This window comes from Scyliorhinus canicula, chromosome 10 (genome assembly GCF_902713615.1).
Source record: "Scyliorhinus canicula chromosome 10, sScyCan1.1, whole genome shotgun sequence".
Taxonomy (NCBI): domain Eukaryota; kingdom Metazoa; phylum Chordata; class Chondrichthyes; order Carcharhiniformes; family Scyliorhinidae; genus Scyliorhinus; species Scyliorhinus canicula.
The window spans coordinates 95,542,716-95,567,525 of NC_052155.1; the positions used below are offsets into that span (position 1 = coordinate 95,542,716).

The 24,810-nt window shown below is 51.8% G+C and overlaps 1 protein-coding gene across 1 annotated transcript in view; it reads left to right on the forward strand.

Annotated features, from left to right (window-relative positions):
* Positions 1-24,810, forward strand: part of LOC119972132 — a 660,627-nt gene that overhangs the window by 516,782 nt on the left and 119,035 nt on the right. Inside the window, exons 45-46 of the mRNA XM_038808465.1 lie at positions 6,890-7,038; positions 24,028-24,292. Coding sequence (XP_038664393.1) covers positions 6,890-7,038; positions 24,028-24,292 — 414 coding nt within the window. The remainder of the gene's footprint in view (positions 1-6,889; positions 7,039-24,027; positions 24,293-24,810) is intronic.

Genomic DNA, 24,810 nt, shown 5'->3' on the forward strand with positions numbered 1-24,810 from the left:
TCGACATAATTACATATTTAAATATTCAGTTAAATCCGCAGGATCTGTTATAAGCTGGATTCACGCAGCTCGTGGAATTTACCCACCTGCCATTGCAACATGAAACCAGCAGGAATCATTGGGTGCAATTCAGCAGACGGAGGTTAAAGGGTGCGATGCTCTGGTTACGCTGCGCCGGAAAAGTAGTGGGCGGGATTATGTTTTGACAAATCTGCATATTAGGGCAAGGCAATATGACTTACTCTGACGTGCAAATTCATGAGATGCCTGACACTCTGGTATTCAATCCCTTCGCCTCAGGGTCCTCGGGCGAGTGCCGTTAGGTACTGGCCCCCACAAACAGGGACAAGATAGAACAACACTCATGGGGATCACCAAAGATGTCCAGCTGGGTGGTGTTCTGGCACTGCTGTGCCATCTGGCTACCCTGACACTGCAAAGGTGCCCAGGTGGCACTGCCAGTTTGGCACTGCCAAGGTGCGAAGCTGGCATTTTAACGTAGGTGATTTCAGGCAGGGGCTGCCTGGCAGGGGTGGTTGGGGGACCCACCCATATTGCATTCAGGCTGGGCGGATGTCGGGGATTCTTTTGGGGGCTTCAGAGATCAGGGCGTCATTTAAAAATGGCGTCCCAATCTCTGCTACAATGGGGAGATGCGGCGAGCAGAGTACCCGTTGTAAAAGAAGGGCTATGTACGGCCTCAGCCGCGCGTTCTCAGCTCAGGCCCGTTATTCAACACGAGTCACGTTGAATAGCGGGTCTGTTTTGTGTGTCCGGAGGAGAACCGAGCCCGGTGTCCTCAACCAGGATGGGAGTGAAGCCCACGTGGTAGTGCCCCTAGAGAAAACAAATAATCGTTCATGAGGGGTCTGGTTGGTGGCGGTGCATAGGAGGGACCTAATTGCATGGAGCGCGTCGGGGAGGACCTCCTGCCAGTGGGAGGTCGGGAGATTCCTAGACCAAAGGGTCAGTAGGATGGTCTTCCAGACCGTCCCGTTCCCCCTGGGGTTGTAGTTGGTAGTCCTGCTCGAGGCAATGCCCTTGTCGAGCAGGTACTGACGCAGCTTGTCGCTCATGAAGGACAAACCCCTGTTGCTGTGTACGTAGCTGTGTGGGAGGTCATATCGGGGCACGGGATGGCAAAGGGGAAGCGGGAGAATTCGTCGATGACGTTAAGAAAGTACACGTTTCGATTGGTCGAGGGGAGTGGCCCTTTGAAATCGATGCTCAGGCATTCAAAGGCCCGGGATGCCTTTAACAGGTGGGCCCTGTCTGGTCTATAGAAGTGCGGTTTGCACTCCGCGCAGATCGGGCATACCCTGGTGATGGCTTTTACCTCCTCGGTGGAGAAAGGCAGATTTCGTGATTTGACATAGTGGGCATGCCGGGTGACAGAGGTCATTGTGGATAGCCTTCAGGCGGTCGTCTTGCACGCTGGCGCATGTGCCGTAGGACAGGGCATCTGGGGGCTCGTTGAGCTTCCCCGGTCGATATATGATATCGTAATTTATAGGTGGAGAGTTCGATCCTCCACCGCAAGATTTTATCATTTTTAATTTTGCCCCTTTGCGAGTTGTCGAACATAAAGGCAACTGATCTTTGGTCGGTGATGAGGGTGAACCTCCTACCTGCGAGGTAGTGCCTCCAGTGCCGTACGTCTTCCATAATGGCTTGAGCTTCCTTTTCGACTGAGGAGTGTCGAAGTTCCGAAGCGGAGAGGGTTCGGGAGAAGAAGGCGACTGGCCTCCCTGCCTGATTCAGAGTGGCGGCGAGAGCGAATTCTGACGCGTCGCTCTCCACCTGAAAAGGGACGGATTCATCCACCGCCCGTATGGCGGCTTTGGCAATGTCTTCCTTGATGCAGTTGAAGGCCTGGCAGGCCTCAGCTGACAGTGGGAAGAGTGTGGTCTTAAATAGTGGGCGGGCTTTGTCCGCATACTGGGGAACCCACTGGGCGTAATAAGAGAAGAATCCCAGGCACCTCCTGAGGGCCCTGGGACAATGAGGGAGAGGGAGTTGTAAGCATACGGTCCGGGTCGGGACCCAGGACTCTGTTTTCCACGACGTAGCCAAGGATGGCTAGTCAGGTCGTGCGGAAAACGCATTTCTCCGTATTGTAGGTGAGATTGAGTTTCTGGGCGGTTTGGAGAAATCAGTGGAGGTTGGCGTCGTGGTCCTGCTGATCATGGCCGCAGATGGTGACATTGTCCAAGTACGGAAACGTGGCCCACAGCCCGTACTGGTCCACCATTCGGTCCATTGCTCGTTGGAACACCAAAACCCTATTCGTAATGCCAAACGGGACCCGGAGGAAATGGAAGAGGCAGCCATCTGCCTCGAACGCCGTGTAGTGGCGGTCCTCCGGGCAGATTGGGAGCTGGTGGTATGCAGACTTCAGATCCACCGTGGAGAATATGCGGTACTGAGCGATCTGGGTGACCATGTCTGCAATTCTGAGGAGGGGGTACGCATCGAGGTGCGTGAACCGGTTAATGGTTTGGCTATAATCAACCACCATCCGGAACTTTTCCCCAGTCTTGACGACCACCACCTGAACTCTCCAGGGGCTGTTACTGGCCTCTATGACTCCCTCACGTAGGAGCTGCTGGACTTCGGCTCTAATAAATATCCTGTCCTGCAGGCTGTACCGCCTGCTGCAGGTGGCTACTGGTTTACAGTTAGCAGTGAGATTAGCGAAGAGTGGAGGGGGGTCGATTTTTAGTGTCGCTAGACTGCAGATGGTATGTGGAGGTAGGGGTCCACTGAAGCTGAGTGTGAGGCTCTTAAGATTACATTGGACATCGAGCCCGAGTAAGAGTCCGGGGCGCAGAGGTCGGGGAGTACATACACCTGGAAATTAGAGTAGCCGGCGCCCTGAATCATTAGGGTCGCGACGGTGCGCCCTTATATGTGGACCGAGTGCGAGCCCGAGGCAAGGGAGATAGTTTGCCGTGCAGGGAAGATAGGGAGCGAACAGCGTCTTACCAGGTCAGGATGTACGATGCTCTCGGTGCTCCCGGAGTCAAAGAGGTACGATGTCCTGTACCCGTTGATTTTAACGGACATCATCGAGCTCTGGAGGTCTTCGGACGCGACTGGTCCAACCTGACTGCGTTGAGTTGCGGGTAGTCGGCGGCTCGATCAGCAGTGCTGGAGTGGCCCCGTGATGACTGTCCGCTGAGGTCGTAGTCGTCGAGGTTCGGTTCGGTTGATGGCCGAGATGGAGGCCCCCGTTAATCGCACGTGGCAGGTGACGAAGGAGATGGCTACCAAGATGGTCGCCCCCATGGATCACACGTGGCGGGCGGCGAGGAAGATGGCGTCCAAGATGGCGGCCCCCATGACTCGCACGTGGCCGGCCGCGTGGAGGAGGATTGCCAAGATTGTGGCCCCATGAGTCTCATATGTCGGGTGGAGGCAGAGTCGGCAGACACGCTGCAGCATTACGGGGTCTGCGGGCCTGCGAGTTTGGGAGGCGAATGCTCTGAACTGCGGGGGAGTTAGAAAGTTTCGATTTTGCCAGGCATACTCGGGCATAGTGCCCTTTGTGACCGCAGCTGCTGTAGGTGGCGTTGCTGGCCGGGCAGTGTTGCCGCAGGTGTTGGGGCTAGCCACAAAAATGGCATGCTGGTGCTCCATAGTGGGTGGGTGGCCGCACGGTGCAGACCTGGGGCAGTCGCTGGTCGGGGGCCCACGATGGGGTCGCTTGGTCCGCGGGGAATGAGTTCAGACTGCGGAACGTGACCTCCATAGTTGTAGCTACCTCTACCGTTTCCTTCAAGTTCTGGGCCCCTTTCTCAAGTAATCGCTGGCGCACATAGTTAGACCTGAGCCCTGCAACGTATACATCACGTACAGTGAGTTCCATATTCTGTGAGGGCTTTACAGAAAATTGCAGTCCCGAGCAAGGGCTTTTAAGTCACGCAGGAAGTCTTCCAGCGACTCTGCGGGGCGCTGGCGGTGGGTAGTGAAAATGTGCCGCGCGTAGACCTCGTTTATCAGCCGCACGTACAATCGGTCGAGCATAGCCAGGGCCTCAGTATATGAGGCGGTACAATTGAGTTGCGTAGAGATACGATGGCTCACCCGTTTCTGCTCCTCTGTAGCCTCGGATGTGCTTGATTCAGCTCGGTAGGCCTTGAAACATCAAAGCCAGTGTAGGAAGATTTCCTTCACCTCTGCAGCCTGCGGGTTGAGTTCTAGTCGATCAGGTTTGAGGGATGATTCCATAGTAGTTTTCTTCAAGTTTTCTAAGACTATTATATTGATGTGACCATCAATTCACTAGAGACACGATTGGAAGTAAACTGTGGTTTTTATAGTCTTACAACTGAGCCTGCCTGCGACCAGAAGAACTGAGAGCAGGCTCACGGCTGCAGCACTTTATACTTCCAGTAGTGGGAAGGGCTATGGGCGGAGCCATGAGCGGAGCCAAGCGTGGAGCCCTGTACAAGCTCCTCATCTCCCGCTATGGGCAGAGCCGCGCAACGGCTCACATACAGAGCCCACAAGGACATAATACTATGTAATGCAATACAGTGTGAATTACAATACAGTATAAATTCACCACAGTGAGTTACCTCCTCTCTCCTGGCATCAGTTCTGCTTGCCACCCCTCAAATTCCCAACCCCACCCCACCCCACCCCCAATTCACTGGCTCGCTCCTCACATCCCCCAACATCCGATCTTCAAGCTTATACCTCAGAACCCCCTGGCACCCACCACCACAGCCCCTTCATGTCTAGGTACGGTGCCCACACATTCCATCTGCTACAGACCCCCACCCCATCAAGTGTGCAGCTTACAATGTCCTCTCTTTGTCCCCGCAGGAGAAGATTGGACATAATAAGCGGGAATGAACCAAGATGTCCACATCTTTAGTGATGATGTACAAGGCATGGCCCAGTGCGTTACAACTATGGCTGAGGGCCTCAATTTCATGTCCCAGTCACTGAGGGACATGTCCCAACCTCAGATGGACATTGCTAAGGCAGCGTGGCCCAGTCACGGAGGATCATCACTGAGGGCATTATCATTGTGCAGACAATAGGGGGCTGCCAGGACTGGCAGAGCCAGATGACTCAGAGGCTTCTGGAGCTCACTCCAGCTGTTCCTGTCTCATGGCATCCCCCAGGACCCTACGAGCAGACTCAGGGAGGAGGAAGTGCAGGAGTCCAACAACGGGGCCTGCCAACAAGGAGACTTCAGGGATCCCCAGTTCTTCTGTGTCCACCGCCCCCCCCCCCCCCTCCCTCCTCCCACCCTGCTCCTGACACAGGCAGATCTCAAGGGCAGTGGGCAGAGAAGGATAGCACAGCCACCCCAGAGGAGCGCGCGTTTGACTTCAATCTCGTTAATGTGATTGAAGTGGATGCAAATTATGATTAATTATATTCTTACCATTTTTGGGTGAGATCTGAAACTCTCCATCGGCAGCCAGTCGGATATATTGCAAAATTGTTTGCGCCCGTGAATCTCGATTTTGCCCAATCCCCCCCCATTGATCTGCCATGCCTAGATCAGTGTCACACAATGCGGTCATTGAATTGTGCCCATTAATGGTCTCCAAAAACGGAGACCAGACATGGGGTGGGATTCTCCGACCCAGCTCCGAGTCAGAGAAGCACCGGGGGAGGCGGGAATCACGCAACGCCACTCCAAGGCCGGGCCGCCGATTCTCCGGCGACCGGAGAGTCGCCACTAATCGCGTTGGCGCGGTCGCCGCACGCCGATCGGGGGCCGCTCAACAAAGCCCCCTACCGGCGATTCTCCTTGCTCGACGGGCAGAGTGCCCGCTGAGTTCGGCCGAGTCCCACCGGCATCATTCGTGTGTGGTCCTGCCTGGCGGGACCTCGGCGTTCATGCTGCGGGGGCCATCCTGGTGTGGGGGAGGGGGGGATCCGACTCGGTGGGGGCAGGGGGTGGGGGGTGGGGCTCCACGGTGGCCAGGCTCGCGATCGGGGAGCAACCGATCGGGGGGCAGGCTAATTGCGGGGGGGGGGGGAGGCTATGTTCCTCAGCGCTCGGCTGGCGCAGAGAAGGCAACCCACGCACATGCTTGGACTCACGCTAGCCGTGGCACGCATGCGCAGACCCGTGCCGCTCGTGCTGGCGCCCGTATTGGCAGCTGGAGCTGCGTGAAGTGCTCCAGTGCCGTGCTGGCCCCTGTGCAATGCAAGAACTCTGCTCCTGGGGGCCAGGTGTCCCCGTTGTTAAATGCTCCGGTGTTTACAACGGTGTCAACACTTAGCCCCATTATCGGAGAATCCCGCCCATGATGTCCTTGCAGGGCAGGGGCAGGTGGGGGTGGCTTGGAGGCTATTGTAGCCCCGGGTGTTCAGAAACATGGCTGGGCACTGCCCTCTGGCACCTTGGCAGTACCAGGCGGATGCAGATGTGGGAGGGGCTTGAAGGGGTTCCTGAGGGAGGGAGTCTCATGGGAATGGGCCTGAGAAGGGAGGAGCCTTTGGCAACCCCATAACGGACTGTCGCTCACTTGGGGGAAGGCCTAAAGCCAGTGATTTGCGAGGGGTCGGGGGAGGGTGCGGTTCTGTAGTGTTGGGTGTTGGGGGAGTGGTTTCAGTGTTATTTTGAGATCGGGGCGCCCGTTCAGGAACCAGTCCTGCCAGCATCTTTAGGTCCCAAACTTCTCTTTCATAGTGCAAATCACCCAAACCTCCAAACAATTGTCTAAATGTCGGTGAATTGTGATCAGAATCGCATCAAATCACCCAAAGAGAATTGTACCGCATCTCCTGCCAGAGGCCACACTTCGAAATATTTTGGTAGAATTACGCTCATTATGTGTGACTGTCTTATTTTTTTCTTTCATGGTTCTCAATGCATTAGAAGAAACTGTAACAGACTAACTGGTTCTGCTTCCTGTAGATATCTCGTATTCTGTCCGTGTGTTAACTGGGAACCTTCCTGCAGCAAGCACTGATGCCAATGTTTCCATCATGATACTTGGTGAGCATGGCGATACTTGCAAAAGGAAACTCAGGCGTCCTCATTCTGCGCCATTTGAAAAACATCAGGTTGGTTTTGTGTTCACAATAACCCTGCAAATAAAGCTTCAGTTATTAAATAACTTAATATATATGCTGTTGTATGGTGAAAAGTATTGTTGCTTTTATTACTGGGCCTCCCTGTTACACACATGGTGGTACAGAGAACTTTGTTTTTAGAGAGAGAGAGAGACAGAGAGAGACAGAGAGAGACAGAACGGAAAGAGAGACAGACACAGGGAGAGAGAGAGAGAGAGAGAGAGAGAGAGAGGGACAGACAGACAGAGAGTCAGAGAGAGAGAGAGAGAGAGAGAGACAGAGACAGGGGGCGCAATTCTCCGACCCCCACGCCGGGTGGGAGAATCGCGAGAGTGCCGGGCGATTCCCGTCACGCCGCCCTGGCACCCGCACGCGATTCTCCCACACACACCCCCCCCCCCACCAAAACAGCGTGCCGCATTTCACGACAGGCCGCTCAGAGAATCGCAAGCTTGCCGTTTGTAGCAGGCGAGCGGAGATTCTCCGGCCCGAATGGGCCAAGCGGCCTGCCCGATCCACGGTTTAACCCCGGCGCCAACCACACCTGGTCGCTGCTGGCGTGAACAGCGCGCGAATGCTGCGTGTGCAGCCTGCGCGGGGGGAGGGAGGATCGAGCACCAGGGGGGCGCTCAGTAGGGGTCTGGCCCTCGATCGGTGCCCACCGATCACGGGCCAGCATCTCTTAAGGATGCACTCTTTTCCTCCGCTGCCCCGCAAGATCAATCCTCCATGTCTTGCGGGGCACCCGCGGGGAGGACGGCAACCATGCATGCGCAGGTTGGCGCCGGCCAACCTGCGCATGCGCGGGTGACGTCATTTACGCGACACCGGCCACGTAATTTAGGCGGCGGCGCTTTGCCACGCCGCCAAAGCCCGGCACTCGTAATTGACACGGCACCGCTCCTAGCCCCCTGGGGGTGGGAGAATAGGGGCGAGGAGCGGCCTCCGACGCCGGAGTGAAACACTCTGGTTTTCACTCCGGCGTCGGCACTTAGTCTCCCGATGGGAGAATTTTGCCCAGAGAGAGAGAGGCAGAGAGAGACACATAGAGAGAGAGAGACAGGGGGCGGGAGTTTCCGACCCCCGCCGGGTCGGAGAATTGCCGGGGGGCGGCATGAATCCTGCCCCCACCGGCTGCCGAATTCTCCGGCGCCGGGAATTTGGCGGGGGCGGGAATTGCGCCCCGCCGGTCGGCGGCCACCCCCCGGCGATTATCCGGCCCGCATGTGGTGGATGTATTATGCCAATAATCCACCATTGTATTTGTAACTGTACTGTTGCCCTTGTATTTGTATCTGTGCTATGCTGTTGCCCTTGTGGGCTCCTCCTATAGGCCATTGTATGGCATTATCCATAGGGGACCATGTTGGGGGCTGTATGGGCTCCGCCCATGACTTCTACCCTTGAAACGAGGTATAAAGAGCAGTCGCCCTGAAGGCGGTTCTCAGTATTGGAACACTCACAGGCAGGCACTGTTCTAAGTTGATTAAAGCCACAGTTTACTTTTACTCCCGTCTTGAGTGAATTGATGGTCGCATCACCGCGATGGGCCGAGTGGCTGCCTGTTTTCGGCGAGTCCCGCCGGCGTATGTTACACTAGGTTTTTGCCGGCGGGACCTGGCTGCGCGAGCGGCCTCCGGGGTCTACGGGGGGGCGTGGGGGGATCTGGCCCCGGGGGTTGCCCAAACGGTGCCCTGGCCTGTGGTCAGGGACCACCGCACCGAGAGAGACAGAGAGAGACAGGGGGTTGGATTCTCCCCTACCCGGCGGGGCAGGGGGTCCCAGCGGGATGGAGTGGCATGAACCACTCCGGCGTCGGGCCGCCCCAAAGGTGCGTAATCCTCCGAACCTGTCGGGGTCAAGCCCTCACCTTTAGGGGCTAGGTCCGCGCCGGAGTGGTTGGCGCACCGCCGATCGGCGGGAAAGGCCTTTGGCGCCATGCCAGCCGAGGCCGAAGGGACTCTGCCGGCCGGTGGAAGTCCACGCATGCGCGGGAGCTTCAGCGCAGGGGGGAGTCACCTCCGCATTGGCCATCGCGGAGGCTGTTGACTGCGTGGAAGGAAAAGAGTGCCCCCACGGCACAGGCCCGCCTGCGGATCGGTGGGCCCCGATCGTGGGCTAGGCCACCGTGAGGGCACCCCCCGGGCCACATTGCCCCGCGCCCCCCCCCCAAGACCCCGGAGCCCACCCGCGCCACCGATCCCGCTGGTAAATACCTTGTTTAATTCACGCCGGCGGGCCGGACAAAACAGCAGCAGGACTTCGGCCCATTGCAGGCCGGAGAATCGCCGGGGGTGGGGGGGGGGGGGGGGGGGGGGGGGGGGGGCGCCGACAGGCGCGGTGGGGGTCGGAGAATCCAGCCCAGGGAGAGAGAGAGACAGGAAGAGAGAGAGACAGAGTGAGAGAGAGACAGAGTGAGAGAGAGACAGAGTGAGAGAGAGACAGAGAGAGAGACAGAGAGAGAGACAGAGAGAGAGACAGCGAGACAGAGAGAGACCAAGGCAGAGAGAGACCGAGACAGAGAGAGAGAGAGACAGAGAGAGGCTAGAGAGAGAGAGACAGAGAGAGACAGATGGCTAGAGAGAGAGAGAGACAGTGGGAGAGGGAGAGACAGAGAGGGGGTGACGGAGGGAGAGGAAGGGAGGGAGAGAGAGAGAGAGAGACCAAGATGGGGGGGGGAGACAGAGATGGGCGGAGAGATAGAGAGACAGATGGGGGGGGAGAGACAGAGACAGGCAGGGAGGGAGAGAGAGAGACAGAGACGAGGGGAGGGAGGGAATGAGAGAGAGAGAGATAGAGATGGGGGTGTGATGAATGGTTACTGTACCCTTAACACCATGTAGGTGATGCCCCTTTAAGACCGGGTTTGGAACCCTGGGGGACTCCGCCTCTGGCTCCACCCACCAGGGAGCCATATATAAGGTGACTCCCTGTAGGTGGAATTCAGTAAGCACACGTCTGTAGCTGGCTAGTTCTCTGTTTATTAAAGCCTTCATTTACCATTCCACACTCTCGTGACATTATTGAGGGTACTACGGGGGGGGTGGGGGGGGAAGGTGGGAGGGAGGGAGACAGAGAGACAGAGAAGGGGGGAGGGAGGGAGAGAGAGAGACGGGGGGGAGAGAGCGAGAGACGAGGGGGGAGGGAGAGAGACAGAGCCGGGGGGGGTGGGGGTGGGGGGGGAGAGAGAGACAGAGATGGGGGGGAGGGAGGGAGAGAGAGAGAGAGACAGACAGACAGAGATGGGGGGGAGGGAGAGAGAGAGAGAGAGACAGAGAAGGGGGGGAGGGAGAGAGAGAGAGACCGAGACGGGGGGGAGGGAGAGAGAGAGCGATACAGAGAACTTTAGTGATAATCATAGAATCGCTACAGTGCAGAAGGATGCCATTTGGCACATCGAGTCTGCACTGACCCTCTGAAAGAAAGAGGCCCACTCCCCCACCCTGTTCCCATAACCTCACCTAACCTGTACATACCTGGACACTAAAGAGCAATTTTGTCATGGCCAATCCACCTAAGCGGTACATCTTTGGACTGTGGGAGGAAACCGGAGCACCCGGAGAAAACCCACGCAGACACGGGCTGAAAGTGCAAACTCACCCAAGGCCGGAATTGAACTTGGGTCCCTGCTGCTGTGAGGCAGCAGTGCTAACCAGCGTGCCACCAGGCCGCCCTGGTAAACTGTGATACTATCATGGAAGTGATCCTTGACTGCACATTATTCACATCTGGACAGTTGTGAGCAAACACGGGGGGCGCGATTCTCCCAAAACGGGAGAACTCGTAAGGCTGGCGTCAAACCCGGGCGGGTTTGACGCCAGCGCGCCCCTTCCCGACCGGGAACCGATTCTGGTCCCCGGTCGGGGCTAGCAGCCCGACGCCGTAAGCTCCGGCATCACAGGCTTAACGAATTTCGTTAAGCCGCTTGCCGGAGTTAGCGCCGGCTGACGCGTCATATGACGTCAGCCGCGCATGCGCGGATTGGAAGACTCCAACCCGCGCATGCGCGGATGACGTCATCGCGTATTTGCGCGAAACCCGCGCATGCGCGGGCCGGGATGCCCCTCAGCCGCCCCACGAATGGATACTGCGGGGCGGCGGAAGGAGAAATAGTGCGCGGGCATCGGGCCCGCTGCCCGCGATCGGTGCCCACCGATCGCGGGCCCATGGCACCCTTGGCACAGCCGTGGTACTGCCGTGCCAATCGGTGCCATGGTTATAAAAAGCGAGTTGTTCCCGCCGTTTTTACGAACGGCCAGACCAGGTCTGTTTGCCGTTCGTAAAAACAGCGTAAAGGGCTGGGACTTCGGCCCATCTATCAGCTGTGAATCGCTGCCGGCCGTAAAAAAACGGCAGCAGCGATTCGTGTCGGGAGTTGGGCGGGGGGGGGGGGGGGGGGGAGAATAGCGGGAGGGCGGAAAAAATGTCGGGAAGGCCCTCCCGCTATTCTCCGACCCGTCGTGGGGGGCGGAGAATCGCGCCCAATATGCTGTCATCTGCATTGATAAATCAGAATGTCCAAGAGAATTATGAACTGCAACAAAATCCCTGCATTCTGATAACAGTATATGGCATTTGCAGAGTGTTGTTTCCTATCAGTGCTTAGAAAGTTTAGAATAATAGATGCGCTAACTGTAGGATAGATGGATAGTTCTAAGAAAGACAGACTATAAGACCTTGGAGCATAATTAGGCCATTTGCTCCATTGAGTCTAATCCTCAGCTCCACTTTCCCACCTTATCCTTATGACCCTTGATTCCCTTACTGATTAAAAATCTGTCTATCACAGCCTTGAACATGGATAATGACCCAGCATCTACTGCCTTCTGCTGTAAAGAATTCCATAGATTCACGACCCTCTTGAGAGAAGAAATTCCTCCTCATCTATTTTAAATGCATAACCCCTTACTCTGAGATTATGCCTTCTGGTCCGAGACTCTCCCAGAAGGGACCCTCTTAGCATCTACCCTGTCAAGCCTCCTGAGATAGCTCATAGCTGAGTAATACTGTAAACAAAGAAAAAAAGCTTCAATCAATTCTCAGCACCGTATCATCTGGGAAATCGCAGGTTTTCCATATGCGGCAGAAAGCCCTGTTCAGCAGGTGATGATTAACTCTATATTTTAACTTGTGAATCGAGAAGACAGAATGCCCAACAAGTGTGGGAATTACTGACACTTTCTAAATGTTGATGGTTTGACAGGGCTCAAATCCAGCTGAACTGTCTAATTGTATATAGAATTGGGGAGGCAAGAGAGCATTACCGGTTTTAAGTTCTGCCTTAATGTCTGTCAGAAGTGAGAGACATTGTCAGATACAATGTCACCTGAGCTAAAGTGCAACCATGCAAATGATTAGTTCATGTCAAGCTGATATTGTCCGTCCCAAATTTAGTTATTTACACCTGAGACTCCATCACTTATGCCACTATGAGACAGTGATAACTTACAACATCAACTGAGGAAGGCTAATGTAGAAGTGTTAAAGATGAATTGCTGCATTTCATTGTGTTGTTATTACTCATCACTTAGGATTGGTCATATGTAAGGCAGCACGGTGGCGCAGTGAGTTAGCCCTGCAGCCTCGCCAAGGTCCAAGGTTCGATCCCACCTCTGGATCACTGTCCATGTGGAGTTTGCACGTTCTCCCCGTGTTTGCGTGGGTTTTGCCCCCACAACCCAGATGTGCAGGCGAGGTGGATTGGCCACACTAAATTGCCCCTTAATTGGAAAATATTCATTGGATACATTAAATTTATTTAAAAAAAAGAAAGGATTGGTCATATGTAAACATTTTCATTTCTTTATATTGGATGCTTCTAACTTCATCTCGAAATCTCCCTCAAGATTGTTTCTTCAGAGAATTTTCTTCAAAGAAAGAAGGCTACATTTTTCTCCCACTTACTGCCCCAGGTCTACAAAACTTGCTGCTGCTGGCTCCGGATCATTTCCCCCTCCCCGTCCTCACAAACACTTCACCTATCCTGCCACAAACCTCAGGCCCCCACCCCTACAAACCTTTGCCGTCAGAGCGAAGTAAAATTGCTCAGGCCTGAAACAGGCAAACCACATATGGATGACTGTATGGAGACCAGGCGCATTCGAACAGCCTCCATGCACCTGACTCAGTGACGTGACGAGGTAGTTACATCCCGCCTAGTGAGGGCAAAATCCAGATTTGCTTATTTAAGTGAGCAGTTAGCATCATTTAAATATGTCTAAGCTGGAGTATCCCAAGACCCGAAGACCCCCTGAAAGGTAAGTTGGGTGTCCGGAGGCCGTGGTGGGTGTGAGGATATGCATAAGCATGTATATAATGATGTAAACTACCTCCAACCAGCAGGTGGCAATGTAAATCTACCATGTGTTAGTGGATAGTCATAATTAGTAGTTTGTAATATATTTCTCATAGTTATCTGAACCATGCATTTATTTTATAATAAAACACTTTAACCAGTCAAGAACTAGAGTTCTATTGTGCATCATTCCTACCGACCAAGCACCAGATCAGGGTGGCATTGAAGAAGGCACTCTGATCTCTTCCTACACTGACGAGCTCATCAGTGCAGGAAGTGAGGTAAGTGTGGCCTCGCTGGGCGTTCTCCGCAGACCCCAGAAACATCAAAGTCCGGTTTGATATTGAGCCGTTCTTGGTGCTGCAGGCACCGAGGAACACCCTGCTATTCGCGCTCAAAACGGGACTCTTTCATTTGTTAAATTGCATCCTAAATGAAGTCAAGACTTCATAACGGCTTCCGGTTCTTCTCCCAGGAATCATTGGGAGCTGACATGTTCCAACAGTGAAAACCACCCTGAATCACGGAATCCAAATAAGGAACGTGCATCACACTAGAAATTTTAGTATATCATTTAAATATGAAGTGCAATATTATGAACTTAAAAGAGAAAATAAGCAGGCAGAATGCATCGAATATCAGGGCCAATCTAGTAAACACTTTAGTTTCTCAGTTATTTACTTGCCTACTGAACCTGTGCTGAATCTTGCAAGCATGAATGTATCCGTATCAGGAAGGTAGTCCTTTGGGTAATCCAGGGGAGATGCTTTCTGACAGATTTTATTGTTGATGCTAGGTCCAGCTAAAGGCAGCACCTAGATTGACTTCTGTATAGGGGGAACAAATGGAAAATTATATATATATTTTCACATTAGTCAGGATTACATTGTGTTGAAGGTATCAAGTGCTTACAGAATTAAAACAATGAGATACATAAAGTGGGAGACATGGCTTGGACTGAAATTAGTAGAGATTGAGGGTTAACATTTCGGGCGAGGGAGGGTGGTGATCTTTGCTCCAGATACTTGTAAAATTCCAGCAGAATGGGAATGGAATTTTCCAGCCCTTCCCGCCAGCTGAACCTTCCGGTCCCACTGAAGGTTATCCTCCTCCCTTGTTCAGCAGATTCCCCAACGGTGGGAAGATCAAGGCATGCAAAACGCTGTAGACGTCTGTGGGACTAGACGCTCCCGCTGGCAGTCGTTACCGAGTCGCCTCCACCACCTGAAAGCATGTTGCGGAGGGGCTGTAAAATCCTGCCCCTTCTTCTCCACTTCGAAGAGTTCTGAATAACTTGTCCCATAACTCTTAAAATTTGGAACCTCGTCTCGAAGATAGCAGCATTTTTTATAGCTGCCAATACACCTTGTATAATATTGCTCAAAGTATAAGTGCACAAGTGGGAGCAGAGCAACAAAATAAATATAATTCCTTTAAAGTTTCTTTATAGTTTAAGAGCAGGTGCATTTGAAATGTTTTGCTCATTTGGTATGCCATGAATAATCCAATTCCTTAATAACTACTTGGAGGTTAGTAATGCCTTGAACCAGAGGAAACTTAATAAACACTGTCATTGAGGAGGTTAAAAAAAGCAGGAATGAGGTCCACTGAAATCTCAAATTGTACATGTACTGGGTCATGGAAATGGCATGATTCAAGATTCACACTTCAAAAACAACTATTTTGATCCTCGGATATGGGACACAAAGCAAATCTAAAAATTCCTGAGAAAGAAAAAGTGTTATGGGAGAAGGTGCCGTATGATTGAACTAATTTAGTAACTCTTGTTAAAAATGTATTTCTCAGACGTCCGGTGGCAGCCATGGTGCGAGTGGTCGCACATTTGGTGATTCCCGTTCGTGGTGGTATTTTTGGACCTTTTTCCCCTGCTAACAGGTGAATGTGTTGACCAGAGAAAGTGCAGTAGGGGTGGAAGGAGAGGGTGTGATTCATGGACCAGGAGTGGTTTATAAAGAAAGGAGCAGTTTGAGCAAATTGGAGTTGTACCTGCAACACAGGAGAAGATGGCGGGATTGGCCCTACCCTCTCAATGGTCGACGGAGCAGTTGGTGGGCTTCCTGAACGAGAAGTTAATCTAGCAGGAAAGGAGAATCAGGAGGACCTGACGAGGGTGGTGGATCTGATAAAGGCTGGGATCAACCACCTGGAAATGAGGCTGGAGGCCCAGAGCCAGGCGATCCAGAAGGTGGAGGAGATTGTGGGGGAGCACGAGGAGCAGTTTGCCTCAATGGCAGCCAAGTTGGGGGTGATGCGGTATAATCAGAGGCGGCTGCAGAAGACGGTGAAGGGCCTGAAGAACCGGTCCCGCAGGCAGAATTTGAGAATCGTGTTGCCGGAGGGCAGCGAGGGAGCAGATGCTGGCTCATACATGGCTCGGATGTTCGAGAAGTCGCTGGGAGAGAGTTGCTGAATGACCTTTGGAAGTGGACCGGGCACACATGGCACTGCTGAGAAGGCCAGAGGGGAACGGGCCGCGAGGGCAATGGTTGTGTGCCTGCATCGGTTCCTGGATAAGAAACGGATCCTGTGATGGACCAGGCAGACGAGGTGGTGTACCTAGGAGGGCAGTGAGCTTCCCATGTGTCAGGACCTGGGTGTGGAGATGGCCAAGAGGAGAGCGGGCTTTAACAATGTGAAGGTAGCCCTCTTCAAGAAGAGGGTGAAATTTGATATGCTGTACCCAGCGTGCCTGTGGGTGACCAAGAAGAGTCGTTAGCTGTACTTTGGGATGCCGGAGGAGGCGACAAAATTTGTCAGGGACAATGGACTGGCAGGAGAAGGAGGTCATTGAACTTTTGCGGAGATGCTCGCGTTCTCTTCCTTCGGGTTTGTTTTGCATTCATTTGGGGCCATTGCCCTGAGTTCTTTCTGTATGGGGGATGGTGGGTTGCTTGTTTCTTTGTGTTTGCTTGGGTGTAGTTTTGATTGCAATGGGATAATGTTTGAGCGGGGGGCAGTGAAGGATAGCCTGATAGGTGCCAAGGGCGGGGGCTACCAGGCTAGCTGGGTGGGCTAGTTCACAGGAGCACAGTGGTGGGTGAGAAGGTGGTGAGGGTTTTTGATGGGGGTTGGGGCTGTTATTTTGTGGTGAGGGGGGGAACTGCTGACACGGGTAGGATTTGTAAAGCGTGGTGTGGGAAGGGTCGATGACGGTGGGCATCCGAGGGCAGGCCTGAGGAGGTGCAGGACACGGACTGGAGGCTGGCCCAGGTGTGGTTATGGTTGACTGGCAAGTTGCGAGTGTGGAGGTGGGGGGGGGGAGCCAGATTGACCTCCTGTGAGAGGGTTGAATGGGCCACTCAAGAGGGCTCGTATGTTTGCACATTTAAAGAGTTTAAAGGCGCACGTGGCTCTTTTGCAGGAAACAGGAGGCAGTAAAGGAGATCAGGAAAATGAAGGACGGGGTGGAGCAGGGGGAGACGGTCTTGGACCCGATAGGGCTGAATGGGGTGATTCGGGATTTTTACCATCAGTTGTTTGAGTGGAAACCCCCAGCCGTGTGGAGGGAATGATGTGGTGTTTGGAAGGGATGGAGTTCCCAAAGGTGGAGGAGGACCTGGTGGAGGGGCTGGAAGCCCCTATTGGGCTGGCAGAGGCGGTGGAGGGGCTGGAGGTGATGTAGTCTGGCAAGGCCCCAGGACCGGACAGATACCCAGTGGAGTTTTATAAAATGTTTTTGTGGGACCTGGGGCCCTTGTTAGTGAGGCCGTTCAATGAGGCGAAGGAGCAGGGGGTGCGCGCCCCCCCCCCCCCCCCCCCCCCCCCCGACGTTGTCGCAGGTCTCGATCTCCTTGATTTTAAAACAGGATAAAGATCCAGAGCAGTGTGGGTCGTACAGGTCAATGTCGCTATTAAATGTGGACACCAAGTTATTGGCCAAGATCTTGGCCTCAAGATTTGAGGACTGTGTGCCAGAGGGGGTAGGGGAGGCATCTGGCAGCCAACATTAGGAGATTATTAAATGTGATAATAATGTCCCCCGAGGGACGGAGTGTGGAGGTGTTGGACGCCATGGACATGGAAAAGGCCTTTGATCGACTGGGGTGAGGTTCTGGGGCAGTTTGGATTTGGGCAGGGTCTTGTGGATTAGCTCCAGCTGCTGTATCAGGCACCGGTGGCCAGTGTGCGGACAAACTGGGACGAAGGCCTCATAGAACATAGAACATAGAACATTACAGCGCAGTACGGGCCCTTCGGCCCTCGATGTTGCGCCGACCTGTGAAACCATCTGAAGCCTATCTGACCTACACTATTCCATTTTCATCCATATGTCTATCCAGTGACCACTTAAATGCCCTTAAAGTTGGCGAGTCTACTACTGTTGCAGGCAGCGCATTCCACACCCCTACTACTCTCTGAGTAAAGAAACTGCCTCTGACATCTGTCCTATATCTATCACCCCTCAATTTAAAGCTATGTCCCCTCGTGTTGGTCATCACCATCCGAGGAAAAAGACTCTCACTGTCCACTCTATCTAACCCTCTGACTATCTTATATGTCTCTATTAAGTCGCCTCTCAGCCTTCTCCTCTCTAACGAAAACAACCTCAAGTCCCTGAGCCTTTCCTCGTAAGACCTTCCCTCCATACCAGGCAACATCCTAGTAAATCTCCTCTGAACCCTTTCCAAAGCTTCCACATCCTTCCTATAATGTGGTGACCAGAACTGCACGCAGTACTCCAGGAGCGGCCGCACCAGAGTTATGTACAGCTGCAGCATGACCTTGTGGCTCCGAAACTCAATCCCCCTACTGATAAAGGCTAGCACACCATATGCCTTCTTAACAGCCCTATTAACCTGGGTGGCAACTTTCAGGGATTTATGTACCTGGATGCCGAGATCTCTCTGTTCATCTACACTACCAAGAATCTTGCCATTAGCCCAGTAATCTGCATTCCTGTTACTCCTTCCAAAGTGAACCACCTCACACTTTTCCGCATTAAACTCCATCTGCCACCTCTCAGCCCAGCTCTGCAGCTTATCTATGTCCCTCTGTATCCTATAACATCCTTCAGCACTATCCACAACTCCACCGACCTTCGTGTCATCTGCAAATTTACTAACCCATCCTTCTACACCCTCTTCCAGGTCATTTATAAAAATGACAAACAGCAGTGGCCCCAAAACAGATCCTTGCGGTACACCACTAGTAACTGAACTCCAGGATGAACATTTGCCATCAACCACCACCCTCTGGCTTCTTTCAGCTAGCCAATTACTGATCCAAACCGCTAAATCACCTTCAATCCCATACTTCCTTATTTTCTGCAATAGCCTACCGTGGGGAACCTTATCAAACGCCTTGCTGAAATCCATATACACCACATCAACCGCTTTACCCTCATCCACCTGTTTGGTCACCTTCTCAAAAAACTCAATAAGGTTTGTGAGGCATGACCTACCCTTCACAAAACCGTGTTGACTATCGCTAATCAACTTGTTCTTTTCAAGATGATTATAAACCCTATCTCTTATAACCTTTTCCAACATTTTACCCACAACCGAAGTGAGGCTCACAGGTCTATATTTACCAGGGTTGTCTCTACTCCCCTTATTGAACAAGGGGACAACATTTGCTATCCTCCAGTCTTCCGGCACTATTCCTGTCGACAAAGACGACATAAAGATCAAGGACAAAGGCTCTGCAATCTCCTCCCTGGCTTCCCAGAGAATCCTAGGATAAATCCCATCTGGCCCAGGGGACTTATCTATTTTGACATTTTCCAAAATTGATAACACCTCCTCCTTTTGAACCTCAATTCCATCTAGCCTGGTCGACTGAACCTGAGTATTCTCCTCGACAACATTGTCTTTCTCCAGTGTAAACACTGATGAAAAATATCCATTTAACGCTTCCCCTATCTCCTCTGATTCCACACACAACTTTCCACTACTATCCTTGATTGGCACTAATGTTACTCTAGTCATTCTTTTGTTCCTGATATACCTATAGAAAGCCTTAGGGTTTTCCTTGATCCTATCCGCCAATGACTTTTCGTGTCCTCTCCTCGCTCTTCTTAACTCTACCTTTAGGTCCTTCCTGGCTAACTTGTAACTCTCAAGTGCCCTAACTGAGCCTTCATGTCTCATCCTAACATAAGCCTTCTTCTTCCTCTTGACAAGTGCTTCAACTTCCTTAGTAAACCACGGTTCCCTTGCTCGACAACTTCCTCCCTGCCTGACAGGTACATACTTATCAAGGACACGCAGTAGCTGTTCCTTGAAAAAGCTCCACATTTTGATTGTACCCATCCCCTGCAGTTTCCTTCTCCATCCTATACATCCTAAATCTTGCCGAATAGCATCATAATTGCCTTTCCCCCAGCTATAATTCTTGCCTTGCGGTATACACCTATCCCTGCCCATTGCTAAAGTAAACATAACCGAGTTGTGATCACTATCACCAAAGTGTTCACCTATATCTAAATCTAACACCTGGCCGGGTTCATTACCCAGTACCAAATCCAATGTGGCCTCGCCCCTTGTTGGCCTGTCTACATACTGTGTCAGAAAACCCTCCTGCACACACTGCACAAAAACTGACCCATCTATAGTACTCGAACTATAGTATTTCCAGTCAATATTTGGAAAGTTAAAGTCCCCCATAACAACTACCCTGTTACTCTCGCTCCTGTCGAGAATCATCTTTGCAATCCTTTCCTCTACATCTCTGGAACTATTCGGAGGTCTATAGACAACTCCCAACAGGGTGACCTCTCCTCTCCTGTTCCTAACCTCGGCCCATACTACCTCAGTAGACGAGTCCTCAAACGTCCTTTCTACCGCCGTAATACTTTCCTTGATTAACAATGCCACACCCCCCCCTCTTTTACCACCTTCTCTGTTCTTACAGAAACATCTAAATCCTGGAACCTGCAACAACCATTCCTGTCCCTGCTCTACCCATGTCTCCGAAATCGCCACAACATCGAGATCCCAGGTACCAACCCATGCTGCAAGCTCACCCACCTTATTCCGGATGCTCCTGGCGTTGAAGTAGACACACTTCAAACCAGCATCTCGCTTGCCGGTGCCCTCTTTCGAACTTTGAACCCTATCCCTGACCTCACTACTCTCAACATCCTGTACACTAGGACTACAATTTAGGTTCCCATCCCCCTGCTGAATTAGTTTAAACCCCCCCGAAGAGCACTAGCAAATCTCCCCCCCCCCAGGATATTGGTACCCCTCTGGTTCAGGTGAAGACCATCCTGTTTGTAGAGGTCCCACCTACCCCAGAATGAGCCCCAATTATCCAGGAAACCAAAACCCTCCCTCCTGCACCATCCCTGTAGCCACGTGTTCAACTCCTCTCTCTCCTTATTTCTCACTTCGCTAGCACGTGGCAGGGGTAACAACCCAGAGATAACAACTCTGTTTGTTCTAGCTCTCAGCTTCCACCCTAGCTCCCTGAATTTCTGTCTCAAATCCCCATCCCTCTTCCTACCTATGTCGTTGGTACCTATGTGGACCACGACTTGGGGCTGCTCCCCCTCCCCCTTAAGGATCCCAAAAACACGATCAGAGACATCACGAACCCTGGCACCTGGGAGGCAACACACCAACCGTGAGTCTCTTTCGTTCCCACAGAACCTCCTGGCTGTTCCTCCAACTATGGAGTCCCCAATGACAACTGCTCTGTTCCTCCTCTCCCTTCCGTTCTGAGCAACAGGGACAGACTCTGTGCCAGAGACCTGTGCCCCATTGCTTACCCCTGGTAAGTCGTCCCCCGCAACAGTATCCAAAACGGTATACTTGTTATAGAGGGGAACGACCACAGGGGATCCCTGCACTGCCTGCCGGTTCCCTCTCCCTCCCCTGACGGTAACCCATCTACCTTCTTCTTTTACCTGAGGTGTGACTACCTCCCTATAACTCCTCTCAATAAGCACCTCTGCCTCCCGAATGATCCGAAGTTCATCCAGCTCCAACTCCAAGTCCCTAACGCGGTTCTCGAGGAGCTGGAGTTGGGTGCACTTCCCGCAGATGTAGTCAGCAGGGCCACTAGAGGTGACCCTTTCCTCCCACATTCTGCAGGAGGAACATTCAACTACCCTAGCCTCCATTCCCACTGAACTAACTTCCCAACTACTGAAAACTTTAAAAAAAAACTTATTAGTTTAGCAATCCGACGAACAGAACTTTTATTTGGTTAGAGGAGGAGGATGGGTGGGAGACACTACGTAAGTAGTGTTTCGGGTAAAGCTGTCACTCGAGAACAGCCCCTTCACAAACCACCTTCAACTTACGCTGACCGCACTGCACGTATGCAAATCTCCCCGGAACAGCCAATCAGAAGCTCTGCTCTGCTGCCCCCTGCTGGATCATGTAGGCACACGAGTCTGAGGGCACTGTTAACGGTGCCTCTGCCTTCCTCGCTGGCCAGGTACTCCAAAAGCCCGGTAGTGGTGACGGCTCTGCGGGTGTGGGGGCAGTGGCGACAGCACATGGGGCTGGAGGGGGCTTCGGTGTAGGCACTGATGTGTGGCAATCTCCGGATTGCTCCCGGGGAGCTGGATGGGAGTTTCGGGGTTGTAGCGGGCGGGGATTGAGCGGCTTGGGGATGTGTTTATAGACGGGGGCTTTCCATACTTGGAAGAGTTAGAGGAGGAATTTGTGTTGCTCGGTGGAAACGGGTTCCACTATTTGCAATTTGCAGGTGAGGGACTTTGTGTAGAGGCAGGTAGCGACCTTTCCGCACATGCCATCCCAGGGGCTGCAGGATAAGGTGGTGTCAAAAGTAGCAGTAGGAGAGTGGAAGGTATCGGAATTTTATAAGCTGATGGACTGGAAGGGAGCCCTAATACATAGATATATAGAACATACAGTGCAGAAGGAGGCCATTCGGCCCATCGAGTCTGCACCGACCGACTGAAGCCCTCACTTCCACCCTATCCCCATTGCCCAATTACCCCTCCTAACCTTTTTGGACACCAAGGGCAATTTAGCATGGCCAATCCACCGAACCTGCACGTTTTTGGACTGTGGGAGGAAACCAGAGCACCCGGAGGAAACCCACGCAGACACGGGGAGAACGTGCAAACTCCACACAGACAGTGATCCAGCGGGGAATTGAGCCTGGGACCCTGGCGTTGTGAAGCCACAGTTCTAGCCACGTGTGCTACTGTGCTGGATAGGAGAGGTGAAGCGGTCCTCCGGGACCTCACCCGTGTTCAAGGATGCTGCAAAGATATCTGTTAAGGCTCCAGCTATTTCGTCCCTCGCTTCCCTCAGTAACCTGGGATAGATCCCATCCAGTCCTGGGGACTTGCCCAGCTTAATGCGTTTTAGAATACCCAAAACCTCCCCCTTCCTTAGGTCCCTTATTCAAAGTGAGTCACATTGAATAGTCATGTGTTTCCCGGCACTGTGAGTGCTGGGAAACACACGGCTAATTGCGCTCGCTCGGGAACTTTGTTTCCATTTAGGAAGATCGCGCTCATAGACTTAAGGTACGAAGGGGAAAGTTAAGAGGAGATATGCGAGGCAAATGTTTTAGACAGAGGGTGGTGAGTGCCTGGAACGCTTTGTGGTGGAAATAGACAGGATAGCAACGTTCAAGAGGTATCTTGACAAATACATGAATAGGATAGGATTAGAGGGATATGGACCCAGGAAGTGCAAAATATTTTAGTTAAGTCAGGCATCGTGATCGGCATAGGCTTGGGGGCCAAAGGGCCTGTTCCTGTGCTGTAACTTTGTTATTAAACCCAGACCACCATCCGACCCACCTCCGTTACTGATCAGGGGATGGTTTGTTGCAGAGATTAAGACTGCCTTTATCTGGCAAATCCATCAAAATGGATGCCAGTCTGGCTTTTTATGGAGCAAAATGAATGGTCTATAATGTTTTTTCAAATCTTGGCTGGATTCTCCAATCCCCCAACCCCATGTTTTTCAGCAGCGTGGTGTTTCCTGGAGGCAGGATTCACCACTCATGCTGGTTGTCAATGGGATTTCCCATCAAAGCCACCACTCGCCATCGGGAAGGCCACAAGCAGGAATGCACTGCCCTTATTTCCTTGTCCACCCTCCAAACCCACCCCTCAAAAGCCTTGAAAATCCTGATGCAATAGGAGTAGAGTCCTGGCATTGTGAGTCTGTACCATCATTTCCTTTGCTCTTGAAAATTGAAGGTTTCTCAGGCACTCTGGGGAGGAAAGTCATTCCCCACGCACTCCAATGTTTTAAGACAGGTGAAGCAAAACTGATGGTAAAGTGTCACAGCACTTAGCAAAATTAGAATGAAGGAATAAAAAGTTTACATTCATCGATGCTGCAATCTCAGTGAAAGGAAGCTGTGTTCAAAACAAACACAGAGTTGGTGAATTTGTAGTTATGCTACAATTGCCGTATTCACTGAGAATTACCACAAGGATTTTCCCAATCAGCCACTTTCGCTTCACCAGGCAACCATAAAGAGATCTGTAAAAACCATGTACGCAGCTCTAATCTTCGACCAAAGTTACTGCGACAACTGGGAGCACCCCCAAGGAAATTCTTTGCGCAAAAATTTTTGATTCATGTGGGTATTCATGACCATTTATATAAAATACTGCAAGGATCCTCACTATACTGCCATCTTTGTCAGTTAGCTAATTTTTCTTACAATCCTATAGTTCATTTTTTTAAAATTTATTTTATTTTCTATATTCCTTTTGTTAGGTTAGCGTCTTTAATATACAAGCTGTCGACCTAGGTATTCCAACACAAGTGCATGCTGAGCACGACGGTGCTGGATATGGTGCTGGCTGGTATCTGGAGACAATCATTATAACGGAACCAACAGAGACCGGTGGAGCCAATGAATATGTGTTTCCATGCCAACAGTGGCTGGACAGTGAAGTTGCTGACAGACAAACAAAAAGGAAGTTAAAGCTGCTTGGAAAAGTCAGCAATGAAAGTAAAATGCTGACAGAAAATCTTCAGGGTATGATGTCAGATAAGTTTTCCATTTGCCTCCTTTCCAAATACATTCTTCAATAAATGTAGAGGGAAAGAACATTCCAGTACTTGTAATATTTCTCTGATAAATTTTGTGTTATTAACAATTAATTTCTCAGCCAAATTCAATTTGCTGAGCATTTTTCAAATAATGTCATTCTTCAGTTGATCACTTAAGATATTTGATGATATTGTTTAATTCCCTCGTTTTTATCTTTCCAGTGCTCTAATTATCTTTGTACAGTAGTATGCACTGTTGCCTGGCAGTGTGAGTAAGTAGATAACCCTGCTTGAAAGCCTTTGTGTGTGATGCTAATGAATCAAATCAAATACTTGGATGCGCAAGATCAGGGTTCTTTTCCTGTCTATTTACCCTCCTAACAGGGAATTACATAGTCACCAATAGCACATTCCCTTTTTCAGTCCAGTGAAAATCAAGAAGGACTTCACTGGTGAATCATAGGCCTCAATCCAATAGCTAAGATTTTTTAAGAGAAATAATGC